Source organism: Adelges cooleyi, unplaced genomic scaffold (genome assembly GCF_023614345.1).
Source record: "Adelges cooleyi isolate 19-005CV unplaced genomic scaffold, UGA_ACOO_1.1 ACOO_flye_CR_arks_rails_tigmint_CR_PRNA_247, whole genome shotgun sequence".
Lineage (NCBI taxonomy): Eukaryota > Metazoa > Arthropoda > Insecta > Hemiptera > Adelgidae > Adelges > Adelges cooleyi.
This window is the reverse complement of record NW_026095912.1, coordinates 2,825,575-2,839,525: the sequence shown is the minus strand read 5'-3', so window position 1 is coordinate 2,839,525 and position 13,951 is coordinate 2,825,575. Positions and strand designations below refer to the sequence as shown.

General features: G+C 30.9%; 1 protein-coding gene across 1 annotated transcript; it reads left to right on the top strand.

Annotated features, from left to right (window-relative positions):
• Nucleotides 1-2,068: 2,068 nt before the first annotated feature.
• LOC126836954 (uncharacterized) lies at nt 2,069-12,349 on the top strand. The gene is made up of 12 exons (XM_050570674.1): nt 2,069-2,270; nt 3,906-4,124; nt 4,215-4,415; nt 4,872-5,013; nt 5,103-5,213; nt 5,292-5,494; nt 10,414-10,629; nt 10,761-10,961; nt 11,205-11,336; nt 11,776-11,854; nt 11,953-12,063; nt 12,141-12,349. The coding sequence occupies exons 1-12, from the start codon at nt 2,151-2,153 to the stop codon at nt 12,347-12,349; spliced, it is 1,944 nt and encodes a 647-aa protein (XP_050426631.1). The 5' UTR covers nt 2,069-2,150.
• The last annotated feature ends 1,602 nt before the right edge of the window (nt 12,350-13,951 follow it).

Sequence of the window (13,951 nt, the reverse complement as noted above, 5' to 3'; positions counted from 1 at the left end):
TTTAAAACAAATTAAGTATATCGAGAACGGAGGGGGGGAGGTTACACGACTCTAGCGACCTACCTGACTACTGTACTGCTCACAATAAATATACTCTTGATCATGTCAGGATTGGCAGGAGTGGGTCTAGATTTTTTTTTTTATAAAAGAGTACCAAGATTTGTTTAGCAATTGTCATATTAATCCTAATATTATCAGTCCACAATTTTTTTACTTTTTTTTATAATCTATATCGTCACTCAAAATGCACACCTCGTACTCCCTCATTTGTTGGCTAAATTAAGTTGGCCACACTGTTTTATTAGGGTAACTATTAATTAGTGTGCGCAGATAAAAATAATACTACACTTCTTCTTTCCTCCTGCATCTAAACTTCAATTACTTTAAAAAATAATCATCCAAAACTGGTTATAGGCCAGTCTAAAGTTTTTATTAATTATTCTCAATTTAAAAAATGAATGAATTGTATGCGTTACCATGTTTGTAAAAGTCGCTATCAAAAATACTAAGTTGGCAGTCAGGTAAAAACAAAAAAAAAATGGTGAAAAATTTAAATCATATTTTATAAACACATTATTAAAAAAAAATTAATTTTCCTATTAAACCCTTAAATATATTGAGTGGTTCACGCTAAAATAATCACCCTGTATTGACTAGTTATTTAAAGGGTCATAAAAATAAAAAGCAAAAGTATATGTACAAAAAAAAAATGCTAATTAGCACATATAAGATATTATATACATAGATAATAATAGTTCATAAATCAAGTATACAATTTTATATACAGTAGGTAAGTATATTTATAGTATTAATGGTTTTATTCATAAAATCCCCTATAAAAAGTTGTTCTTTTGTTAAGTGATTAAATTAAGAGAAATTTAACAATTGCTATTCGAAAACAACATTTCCAAATATTTTAAGGTATATTACTCAACTCAACACTTCTAACTCTTTATAAAAGTCTACTCCAACCCATATGGTCTTACGGAGTTCTCTTCTGGAGTACAGCTAAGCCATCTCACCCGGGAACAATACAGGCATTTCAGTTGACATGCCTGAACATTGTTACTAAGGCGTCTTGGTTTGTCACCAATAAACTGTTAAAGAAGTTGCCTCTTTATACTACTCCAGGTACCACAGTAAACTAGCCAACAATCCAAATAATCTTATCACCCAGCTCGGCACTCGGACCCTACCAAACAACCCACCTCGACGCTTGAAACGATCTTTGTTCACGCCTTATATATTATTCCATCATCATAATTACTTATTGTACATTATTTTTGTATAGATTGTAAATTTTCCAAATAAACGCTATTATTTCTAAAAAAAAAAATACAGGTTCTAGTTATTTAATTAATTTTTTTTTCGACGAAGAAGGCTGAAAGAAGATCTAAAGTGTGGCCATGTACAATTTTCTTAAAAATCTATACATAAACTTGTGTTTCATCAAGGATGAACCACACAACAAACTACAATCTGTACGAATCTGTTCAACCCGTATTAAACGCGCTATTTATCAAGGAACAAAGGTTAGGCATTATTTGACAAAAATTTATCTAGTAACCATTTTAAATATGCAGACTAATTTTAAAGAGTAAACATTTTGTGTTCAAAAAGAAAACATTTTGTTGTATTACAACTTTTAAATTTATTTTACTCCGCGTTTTGGCGAATTTTGTGGAATGTAAACAATTTTAATTTAGAAATGTTTATATTATGTTCGATATTCGCATAATTTTAATTAAGCGTTTGATATGAATACTCAAAACGTTAAAGTGGTGTCCTCTGCGTGATAAAATCTTATCTTTTTGAGAAGCAAAATAATATGCTTCAAGTACAAATATCGTACATGAATATTATTCCAATTAGAGTTAACCATTGTGAATAATATATTCTATTTCCAATCACTATAGTACTCGCAGTCATTAGAAAGGAATTTTAAAAGGTAAAGATAACGAAATAAATTACATTTTACTATTGGCTCGAGAGCTCGTTCTTCGACCCATCCTTAACATTCCATTTTTAAGTGGTCCATGATGGCTATATAAACATATAATTTTAATCTGAAATTATTCATATGCCTTTTGATCCATAAGAGCAAAGGTTGTGTTGTTATTAATATATTAATACATTTTTTTATCTTCGCGATGTCCAGAGTTTTCATTTTGCTGTCCGTCGTTTTTCTCAGTATTTATCAAACTGAGCAAGCACATTTTCTCACCGACGATTACATTGATCAAGTAAACAATCAAGCAACAACATGGAATGTAAGTTAGTATATTGTTCTATATAAATTTATCTGTACATTGTTCCATAGCTTTTAGTTTCGTTGAATCGTTAATTCGGTTAAGGCTTTTGTCCAATGTATTTTATATAAAGTGATAATTTTATCGTGAACCGAAATTACAATATTTATTCATTTAACCGTGATTAAATTACATTTCTTAATCATGAATTGAACCATTGACCATATTTATTTTGTCAAGCATAAATTAATCTACTTTTTTTTATGTATACATAATTCTTATCGTTAAGGGGATTACATGCGGTCTGTTTTTAATGAGCTTTATATAAGCAATATTTAAGGAAAAAGTAGTTTTAATAAATTTTAAACATGTCAATTAATTTACCGGTTTATTTTGTCTAAGCCATTTTAGTTTATTTTAGACCAAAAAGCCAGACAAAATTTCGGTGGTCCAATTTCAATTTCTTAATGAGATTTGAAAATTTTCGGCTTCTTTACTATGTTCTCCAGAAAGCCTATTTTCTTTTAAACATTTAAATTTTTTTTAATTATTTAAATTCAATTTTTTTAATAAAAAAAAGGAAAAAATCAAAAATCTGTTTCCTACATAACCTAGTAAAATTGCCAAAGCACTAGTATATCTATACTGAATTGAAATCGGACCATCCGAAGTTGTCAAAACTCTGACTGGTCTTTTGGTCTAAAATGTAAAAAAAACCAACCACGTGTAATCTCCTAAAGGGGAACAAAAAACGTCAAATGTTTTACTAATAAAGACTAATACGAGAAGTCATTTTCTGAAGATTTGTAGTATACTAGTAAATTATTTAATAAATACACTACTAAATATTATTGATCTCAACAGTTTGTTTTTGTTATATAGTTTAACATCTTCCCTATGGGGGCTAAGAAGCTGATTAGTGATTAGTTATTTTTGTTTTCAACAAATATTATACATATTCATATTTTTTCTTTATCGTAGTTTTTTCTAATAACTCTTAAGTAATTTTTTAATTGCTAAATCAAAAATCGGTCTTTAAGCCTCTATAAAAAAGATAGGCTTCACATAAAAAAAACAAAAGATTGAAATCCTTCCAACAGACACGCCAGAAAATGACTTCTACGAAAGTAATTTTTTATCACACTTTCATCATAACTCAAATAAAAATAACTTTAAAAGTTTTATAACTAGAAAAACATAATATTTTTTAACCTTAAGATTAGTCGTTATATTAAAAATGGCTACCAGATCAATTTTTGCCAACTATTCAGAAATAGCTTCTTCCGTCTCCTTTAAGTAGGTACGTTTAAAATTTGTGACTAATAATTAGTTTATATTTTTAAAAAATACATTTCAAATTAGAATACTATTTTCAAAATTAAATTTTACTGTTGTGTCTAAAATGAACACGTCATAAAAACTATTTTTAAATAAATAAAAGTTTTATCATTTTCTATCGTGTATAATTTTATTATAAAATAAAAGTTAAAATATTTATAAACAAAAATGTACTTTGTTACATATTAACAAAAACCATTACACGTCAATTTTTTTTAATCCAAGGATGTCAAGTTATGTGAACGAGGATAGGAGTGGGTTAGGATATTTTAACACTTGTGTAATACATGGTCGTAATTTGTATCGTATTAATTTTAGGCTGGTAAAAATTTCCCTTCAAACACTCCCGCAGAGTACTTTAAGAGTATTTTGGGATCCAAAAACAATGGAAAATGGTCGGACGGTCCGTACAAAAGGAAAGATCCGAATTATAACAACTTTCCTGACGTTTATCAATCGTTCGACGCGAGAAACCATTGGAATCAATGTCAAACAATCGGTCACGTCCGCGATCAAGGATACTGCGACAGCAGTTGGGTAATAATTTAGTTGATAAAAACTATATTGGTGTACATTTTTGTAGTACAGTACTCATAAGGATATATTTGTTGCGTATACTGTACATAGGCATTGTCTACCTCAAGCGCTTTATCCGACCGCTTATGCATAGCCACCAATGGGAAATTCAACGAAAGTCTTTCAGCCGAACATGTGACATTCTGTTGTCGTTCATGTGGCGATGGATGTAATGGTGGGCGACCAATTAAGGCCTGGTTATACTTCAATGATAAGAGCATTGTCACCGGAGGAGACTACGGCACAAATGAGGTAAGTAATCGACGTTTTGGACACTGAATCAATCGGTGCGGCAATGTGACTTTTGGAGTAGTGATCTATACTAAATCCTTCAACGAATTTCGTTTGATCGTACCACTCCAACCGTTAACTTAATCGAACCCAACCAAGTCTCATGTCCTCGGGAGTCTTATACCGTTGATGCCACTGTAACAAAAATCCAAATACAATCGATAACTTCATATAGGAGTGGTATAGATGCATATGCTTTATCGTTATAACTACTCAATTGGGACATAATTGAATGTATGCCTTTTTTGGAGGTAAAGGTAGAGCATACCACTCTGTCCAAACCATCGTGGTTGCTGATTAACATTACTCTATACGTTTGCGGTAGAATACATCAATAACTATTAAACGAAACCTAGGATTAAACTAGACCCTTATGGCTCTCTGACAATACTGATTGACCGGTATTTCGCACTATAGGGTTGCCAACCATACAGAGTACCGCCCTGTACATTTGACGAAAGAGGAAATAGCTCATGTACCGGAAACCCGATCGTGAAAAGACACTCTTGCAACCGAAATTGTTACGGACATGTCAAGGGCTCTTTCTTCAACACATACAGTAAAAAAAATTGTTTATAGGATTTTCCTGATCTCGACCATTTTTCCAACTAACCCGAGAAATGTTATGACTTTTTGTTATAATTACAGCCAAAGACGCTTACTATCTTATGCCGGAATATATTGAAAATGACGTGGTGGCTTACGGCCCAGTCGAAGCGTCATTCGACGTATACGACGACTTCATACACTACAAATCTGGTAAGATACAAAATGTGATCATACTAGCCAAATTTGGGGTAGTGCGGCTTTACCCGAACATTATTTAACCATCCCCAGGTGTCTACATGAAGACGGAAACCGCTACTTACTTGGGGAGACACTCCGTGAAATTGATCGGTTGGGGAGTCGAAGAAGAAGTACCATACTGGTTGATGGTGAACTCGTGGAACTCCACATGGGGTGATGAGGGAACTTTCAAGATCAAAAAAGACACCAACGAGTGCGGAATCGAGAACTCCATAACAGCCGGTGTGCCCGTTTTATACTAAACACATTTAAAATAAATAAATATATATATATATATATATATATATACACATCATGTATTCCGAAATCTTATGTTATTCTCATCAAAAGTTAATTGCATTGTAGTCTAAATATGTGATAATACCAAAATATAAACACTATAGTAATATAGTTTATAATTATTATACAACTATTGGTGTATTGTGTGCGACGCGAAATAGGCGTATAACCTCGGAGTTTTATGGTGGCGATTGAAGCGAGGTCGTAGCATTGAGAAAGAATTACAAGGACTGGTATGGGAGTGGATTTGTTTAAATTGAAGAGCGAGAACAAGAGAGGGGATCAAATTTACCAGGAAGTATGTACTTAGGGAATTCATATTGTGCATGGCCAGATAAGCCCGAAGCATGAACTTGAGAGCACAGAGTGCTCAGGTCCGCTAGTCGAAAAAATATCCTCTATACCCTCTTAATCGTTAAGCTAGCGCTTTTACTACTGTTCAATTACACTATTACATTATTTATTCTTTTATTTAATTTAATTATGGTAAGAACTTGAAAGGTCTTTTAAATAAATAAATAACATAACAGAATTAAACAAACCTTTGATTATTATGAAACAAACCACGATACATAGTTTAGTTTCCCAAATCTGATGAAACAATGTCGATAACTGTTGATGACGGTTACTGCAACGATAACCCTCCCCCCTTTTCCAATTTTCCAACGCCTGGCTAACTGAAACAAATTCGACATTGTCTTATCTCTATTCTTTACTGTAACAAAATATTTACTGCCCGCTGGATTGGCCAGCCGGGCACCTCGAGCGCGCGACGGAATGTACAGTATTCTATAACAAAGAAAAAAGTGTTTGAAAAAATATTTACATATACCGAATGACTCATTTTTAGTAAGACACTCATATTCTTGGAAGATATAAATATTAAAATAAAATAGTTTTCTTATACGTTGAGGTACACATTTGTATCATCAAATCTTATAATATGAAAAAAATGGTTGCACTTGATTTTTTTTAACAGTAACATTAACAAAACTCTTATTTGTATTAATAAAATTCCATACAATAATATATGAAATTTTTCTGAATATCTAAAGCCATACTCTATAATAACAACGATCAAAAATTTATTTGAATAAAAATAATAAATATTCAAAGTTTAAAATTATTTTAATCATTTGAAATATTACAAATAGTATTTTTTTTTTTTAGTATATTATTTTTTTAAATTTGTATTCAAATTTACGAGGAAAATTGACAGTTTAAAAATATGTTAAGTCTTTAGGCCACTCAATCATTTGAGCAGTCCGCTTTATTACATGATTTTATTTATAAAATTGTTTATATCGTTATATATATATATAAATCTCAAGTCACGATGTTTGGTAGCGATAAACTCCGAAACCACTTAACTGACCTTGATTAAATGTTTTACACTTTGTGTAATTTGGTGCAACTTTAGAGATAAGACAGGTTAGATAGGAAAAATTAGAAAAGGTTCCCGGAAAATTGGAAAATTTAAATATTGAGTGAAAGTTTATTCCAATAGATGTATCTACGCGCTACGTGTACGTATGGACGGTTGACAGCTGATCATATTTATTCATAGTTTCTGGCCAAAACGACATGGTTTCACACATAAACTAATAATTTGTATAATTTGTGAGTAATATGCTTCAATTGTATTTCTTAATCTGCGCGAAAAAAATTAATCAACATTTTTTTATTTAGTGTAAATTATTTAAAACAATTATTTAAGCACAGAGCAACATTATTTGAATAAATTGAACATAACTAAAAAACTAATAGTGATTTAACCATGAAACTTACAGCATTTTATCTGTACTGTGTTCTTACGTTAGTAGAATATAGAAAAAATTAACTAACTAGATTAAAGACTATGCATTAACATAATGGCAGCTGTTTTTGACCTACTTGTACCACAGTTATTGATTGTTGGATTTAAATCGTGTAATATTTATTATAAGCTTAGAACTAATTCAGTCATGTATAAAATACCCTTATTATTTAAGAACACATCATATATAAGACACATTAATATGTAACTTTAACGTGGTACATACCCCTTAGCTGTATAAGTAATGTGTCCACTCGACAGCTATAAACAACCCTTATACTAAAGCTGTAATAAAAAGTAATCTGAAAAACATTTAATGCGCTATTTATCTAGAGGAAAAGCAATATTTGGCCGAAAAAAATCTAGCAATTATTTTAAATATGCCAACTTATTTCAAAGTAAAAAATATTAAGTTTCTATATTTATAACGTTTTAAGTTTTTTTTCTCCGAATAATGACTAATATTTGAAAAAAATGTCGTTTAAGTGTTAAAATTTCATTTTCGTTGGGTATTAATTAAATGTTTTAACTAAATTATTTAATATCTAAAACACTAATGTGGTAACCTATACGTGATAAAGCATTTTGAAATCAGTTTGGTAAACACTTCAAAAAGTAATTTTATGTTCTAGTCAAATTAGTTAGAAATGTATGAATGGGTTAATTATGTAAAGTATTATCAAAAACCGTTGATAAACCAAATAAATATCAAAACTCCTTTATGATTTTCTTACACCACGCTTTTCATGAATCACATAGGTCGCATTATCTTCTATTACCTATCACTATGATATTCATAGTACTTAAAAGTTAATTTGAAAAGGTAAAGATAACAAAATAAATTATAATATTAAATATTGTCTACTATTCGCTCGAGAGCTCGTCCTTGGAACCATCGTTATTACTCAATCTTCAAGTGGTCAATTCTGAATATAACGTAACAACTGTGAATAAGTGTGTAAGTCGAATTTTGGTTAAAATTGACTAAGTACGCTAGGATGTAGTCCGAGGCATCTAGCACACCTTGAATAAATGTCTAACTCGTTGGACCAACAAGAAAACCTTGAGAGAGGTGTGAGTTATTGGCTAAGTAGGGATTTTGACAAAAAAGAAAAGCGTGGGCTCTATTCAACAAATTTATTGAGTTAAGTATTTATTAAGTGTATGTGTCACACACTTAAATTGAACCAAATTTAAATTTAAAAAAAACTTACAATTAAAACATTATCTGAAATGTTATTTCATACACTTATTAGGGACTTTTGTTGATACGCTTTTAATGAAACACATGGGTCGCACGTTTAAAAATTATCTTCTATTTCTAATCACAATGATAATCACAGTACTTAGAAATAAATTTGAAAAGGTAAAGATAACGAAATAAATTTAATTTTACTATCTACTCGAGAGCTTGTACTTGGAACCAAAATTTGTGTATTATTTACCTACGTTGACAAACAAAATAAATGTCAAAAACTTTATATCTAATTTTTCGTTCCCTATCACTATAATACAAATATTACTTAGAAATTAATTTGAAACGGTAAAGAGGACAAACAAATTCAAAGTAGTTTTACAATCAGCTCGAGAGATTGTTCTCCTGTGAAGTGGTCCATAACGGATATATAAGCCTATAATTTTAATTTGAAATTTTTAGTGTGGCACACATACATTTAATAACACTTAACTCAATAAATTTGTTCTTTGCTAGGGCCCACGCTTTTTTTTTGTCAAAATTAAAGATGTTTAACATTATTTAAAACTATTGTTAATTTTCGGTTGTTTTTAAAATAATTGACATTTTAAATAAAATGTGCTACAATAATTGATTGATAAATTGTACTTATAGTAAAATTATTGTTTTTTTTTTACTTTTTAGTTATTTTTTAGAAAACTCTGTTTTTTAAATAGTTGGTTTTTATTTTTTACTTTTGAGTCCTATTAAAGGTACTTAATAATTGGTGAATATATTACTAAATTAATTTTGAAAGATTTGAAAACACATGAAATTTTAGTGATAAGACCCCCAAATTTATTTAATCAAATGTCTACAAGGTGATCATTTTACTGTGAACCACTCAATATCTCATGGTCTCGTGATCTTAATTTTTCACAATTTTATTTGTTTTTAACCCACATCCAACTTAGTTTTTTGATAGCGATTTTTAATTTGTAATTATTAAATGGTAGCGTTCCATTAGCTTTTTAAATTGAGAATAATGTACATTCCACTTTTTATCCTGCCCTAAACTTCAATAACTTTAAAAATAGTTGTCCAATACTGGTTATTGACCAGTCAACATTTTTAGAACATTATTTTCTATTTAAAAAGTTAATGAAATTCGTGGCTTTCTATTTAAGTTTTAAAAGTTGTTATCAAAATAACTATGTTGGGGAGGGGATAAAAGTTAAGAACATAATGTATGAAAAAAGTGATCACATTGTAAATGATTGACGGCATTGTGTGTAAGATTTTAAAAAAGGCAGCATATTTGCTGTTTACTATTTTTTCGTCCACTGAGGATTAAAGTAAAAAATGATTTAAGTACAATTCTATTTAATTAAATTTTAAAATAAAATGTTTACCGGAAATCCCATTATATATTAATTTATTAATCCGTGATTAAATTACATTTATACACCAAGAATTGAAGCATTCATTTTTAATTTTTTATTTATTTAGATAATATTTACAATCTATACAATATGGTTAGTATAATAAAGACGTATACTTGAATGTCTTGATGAGGGAGCGATCCGTTGACCACACCTCTAGTCGGTTAATATATCTCTATTCCACTTTCACTTTAGTCTGCGGGGTGGGTTCTATGGCAAAGTATTAGTAGACATTTGTGAAACTAGTGAGTTTACAATAAATAAAGGTTACATTTTCAATCGTGAATTGCCTTAATAATGACACAGATTATTTAATAATATGTAGTTTTTAGTTCTTAATGACTAAGAATCAAAGGATGTGACGTTGTGCGAAAGAATAGAGGGTTTGGTATAAAATAACATAGCTGTAGAAACTGTAATTTGTTGTCGAATTGATTTTAGGCCGGTAAAAATTTCCCTTTGGACACTCCTGTCGAGTACTTTAAAAGCATGTTGGGATCCAAAGGCGTTGGATCATCGTCGAACGGTCCGGTCAAAACCGTAGATCCTAATTATGGCAATATCCGTTACATCCCCCGAACGTTCGACGCGAGGAAAAAGTGGAAGAACTGTCCGGTCGGTCACGTCCGAGATCAAGGACAGTGCGGCAGCTGTTGGGTAATAATTTATTTGATAAAAAAGATACAGTTGTGTTCACCTATGTGCGAAATTGCACTTCCACATTGTCGATCTCGAGTACCGTACGTAGGAGGATGAGTTTATAATTTTGTTGCATTTACCGTGTATAGGCAATGTCGACTACGAGCGCTTTTTCCGACCGCTTATGCATAGCAACCGATGGAAAATTCAACCTATCGCTTTCGGCTGAACAATTGACCTTCTGTTGTTATTATTGCGGTTTTCAATGTTTAGGCGGGTGGCCAATCCAAGCCTGGAGATACTTTAAACATCACGGCATTGTCACCGGAGGAGACTACGGAACTAACGAGGTGAGTATTCTACACTTTGATATTGATTCAATCAGTTCGGCAACGATACATTTGAAGTAGTGTTAAAATCATGTACATATCCCTGGCCTAGAGCTGGCTAAGATACTTTGTGTTCCTCGCTTTTTTAAGCCTAACAATGCTATCAGTAATAGAAAACCCCCAAACATCGAAAACACATAAATACCTAATTTAGACCCTAAAGTCTCACTGGCAGTACTAAATGGCCGATCAATTGCACTATAGGGTTGCAAACCATACAGAGTGCCACCGTCTGAAGATGACAATAGAGCAAACATCATGGGCCGTGCACAATCGGATCTAAATGGAACAACCACAGTTACGGAGTCACCAGAATTGTCCACAACGTTAGAACAGGTAAAAATCCATGAACTACTAGAAATTACTGAGATACTTTATGATCCTCGAATGTCTTAAGCCAAATAACCTCTATCAGTGCTAAAAAGCAAACATCTTTAAAAAAAACTTGAACTTGCCGTTCCACGTGAGTTTTATTTGTTCGTTCTTTTCCAATCGTTAACTTTATCATACTCAACCAATCATCATGTCCTTAGGAGTATTTTCCTGTTGTTTCCTCAGCAAAACAAACGCCACAATTTAATAATATATGCCTTTTTTGGTGGTGAAGGTACATTTTACCGATCTGTCCAAACCAACGTGGTTACTTTTTTACACTACACAATTATATGATTGCTGTTGATTTTAGAATATCCTATACATCATTAACTTAACATGATACAACCTAGACCTTAAATCTTTAATGACAATATTGACCGACCGGTTTTTTGCACTATAGGAACCACAGGATAAACACAGCTGCAAGCGAGAATGTGATGGAGACACCAGCCTCAGTTACACCGACGATCTTTTCTATAGTAAGAACATATTATTTAAATTGAAAGATTACCACTGATCTCGATCATTATTCCGACTAACTGGAAACATTTAAATGGCTTTTTCCTTATTATTACAGCCCGAGACGCGTACCACCTTACAGATGCCATGATTCAAAAGGACGTGATGGTTTACGGCCCAGTCGAAGCGTCTTTTGACGTGTACGAAGACTTCATGAACTACAAATATGGTAAGGTACAAAAAGTAGTTTAACTAGCCTTTCTACCTGAATGCAGCTTTACCCAATCATGATTTAACTACCCACAGGCGTCTACGCGAGGACGGAGAACGCTACCTACATGGGAGGACATTCCGTGAAATTGATCGGTTGGGGAGTCGAACAAGGAGTACCTTATTGGTTGATGGTCAACTCATGGAATTACGAGTGGGGTGATTGGGGAACGTTTAAGATCCGAAGAGGCACGAACGAGTGCAGAATCGAAGATTCGGTGACAGGCGGTGTGCCTCTTACTTAGTAAAAAAAAACAACTTTTGTTTTATTCTAAATATGTGGCAATCTCGAAAAAAAAACGTTATTGTAATATAGTTTATAATAATATAACTCTAGTTTATTATTTGCCTCGTGAAAAAGGCTAAAGCAGCAGATAAGCCATGAATTCGCAAAGGATAAAGAATGTTCATGTCAGCGAGTCGAAAAATTATTCACCTAACTCTCTCAATCGTTAAGCTACAAAATGAAAGTAACAAAGTATGACTTGAATCATAAAAATAAATATTGACGGAGGTACAGGTCTCAAAAAAGAAATTTTCGAAAATCCTAATTTAACTACCCTTTTCTATAATAACTTTAATTTTTTCAAATCAACTTTTCGTTAAGATCATATTTTGTTTCTTTTTTTTCTATGATAGTAAATTCTATAGTCATAATATATTTTAAATACCAAATTTGAATTAGATTTTTCAAGTGGAAAAAACCATTGTATTTTTCTCCACAATATTATTCGGGTCAATATTTATATATATTATGATTTTGTATTAAAAAAAAAAATACATTTTTTAATTATAATTATAATAAAACCGCGGTTTTCCCTAATAAGCTCTTACATTAAATCACAAAAACTTCATTTTACGTTTATAATATTACTATTTATCCGGCTGTTGTTTTATAATATTATTTTTTTTTGGTAGATTATTATTAATATTTTGTGAACATTTTAATATAAAGCGTTTCCTCTAATATTAATTTTTTAAGAAAGAAGAAAGAAACAGAGTTCAAAGACTCGTGAATTCCTTACGGCCACTGAGTTATTTTCCGGCACAAAACTTTGATTTTTAAACCCAATTTAAATATTTTGTCCGGTGGTTATAAATGTTTAAAAAATATATTAATAATGTATAAAATATATATATATATTTCTATTATTACTAAGAACAATAATTATACCTAACAATATATTGATAGCCAACGTATGGATATAATTAATGTCTCTAAATAATATATACTATGCCATTTTATAGTAAAAACGAAACAACAATAATAATAAATGTTGTGGCTACAAGTGCTTAAACTGAAAAGTACATAAAACAAAAATGGTCGAAGCTACCTTTATTTAATTTTTTTTTTGGTAAATCATAAGGTTTTCGGTCTCAAGTAGGTGAACTTGAAATTCAACTAACTGTTATAAAAAACATTGCATAGTCAAAGGCTGGATTATAGTGCCAGTCACTGGTGCCGTTACACTATAATCTTTTTAGTTAAAACGGGAAAAATAGTGTGTACAAGCTTAACTTGTACTTTTTAAATCGTATTAAAGACAATAAATTGTAAAAAAAAATGGATTTCTTAAAATGTAGAATTTGATTCTTTTTTGTATACATTAAGAATTAACTAATAGTATTTTTTTGTAGGTTCAATATTTCTCTTAATAAAAATAAAATATGTACAGTTTAATGTCAACAATATAGAATTTTAGAACGTTGTTTCTAATACATTTGTAACATTATTAACTATATGTAATTTATAGGAGTAATATTACAGAAAAAAAAATATGTTAAAATATATCATTGTTAAAAATATTCACTAAAACAAAAGTTATTTCATTTGTCTTATTTTTGTT

What these genes read in the sequence shown, in the direction of transcription:
- LOC126836954 (XM_050570674.1), top strand. Translation starts at nt 2,151, where the DNA reads ATGTCCAGAGTTTTCATTTTGCTGTCCGTCGTTTTTCTCAGTATTTAT. An exon ending in TAACAGCCGGTGTGCCCGTT is followed by an intron (nt 5,495 to 10,413) that starts TTATACTAAACA and finishes AATTGATTTTAG; the next exon opens with GCCGGTAAAAATTTCCCTTT. An exon ending in CACCGACGATCTTTTCTATA is followed by an intron (nt 11,855 to 11,952) that starts GTAAGAACATAT and finishes TTATTATTACAG; the next exon opens with CCCGAGACGCGTACCACCTT.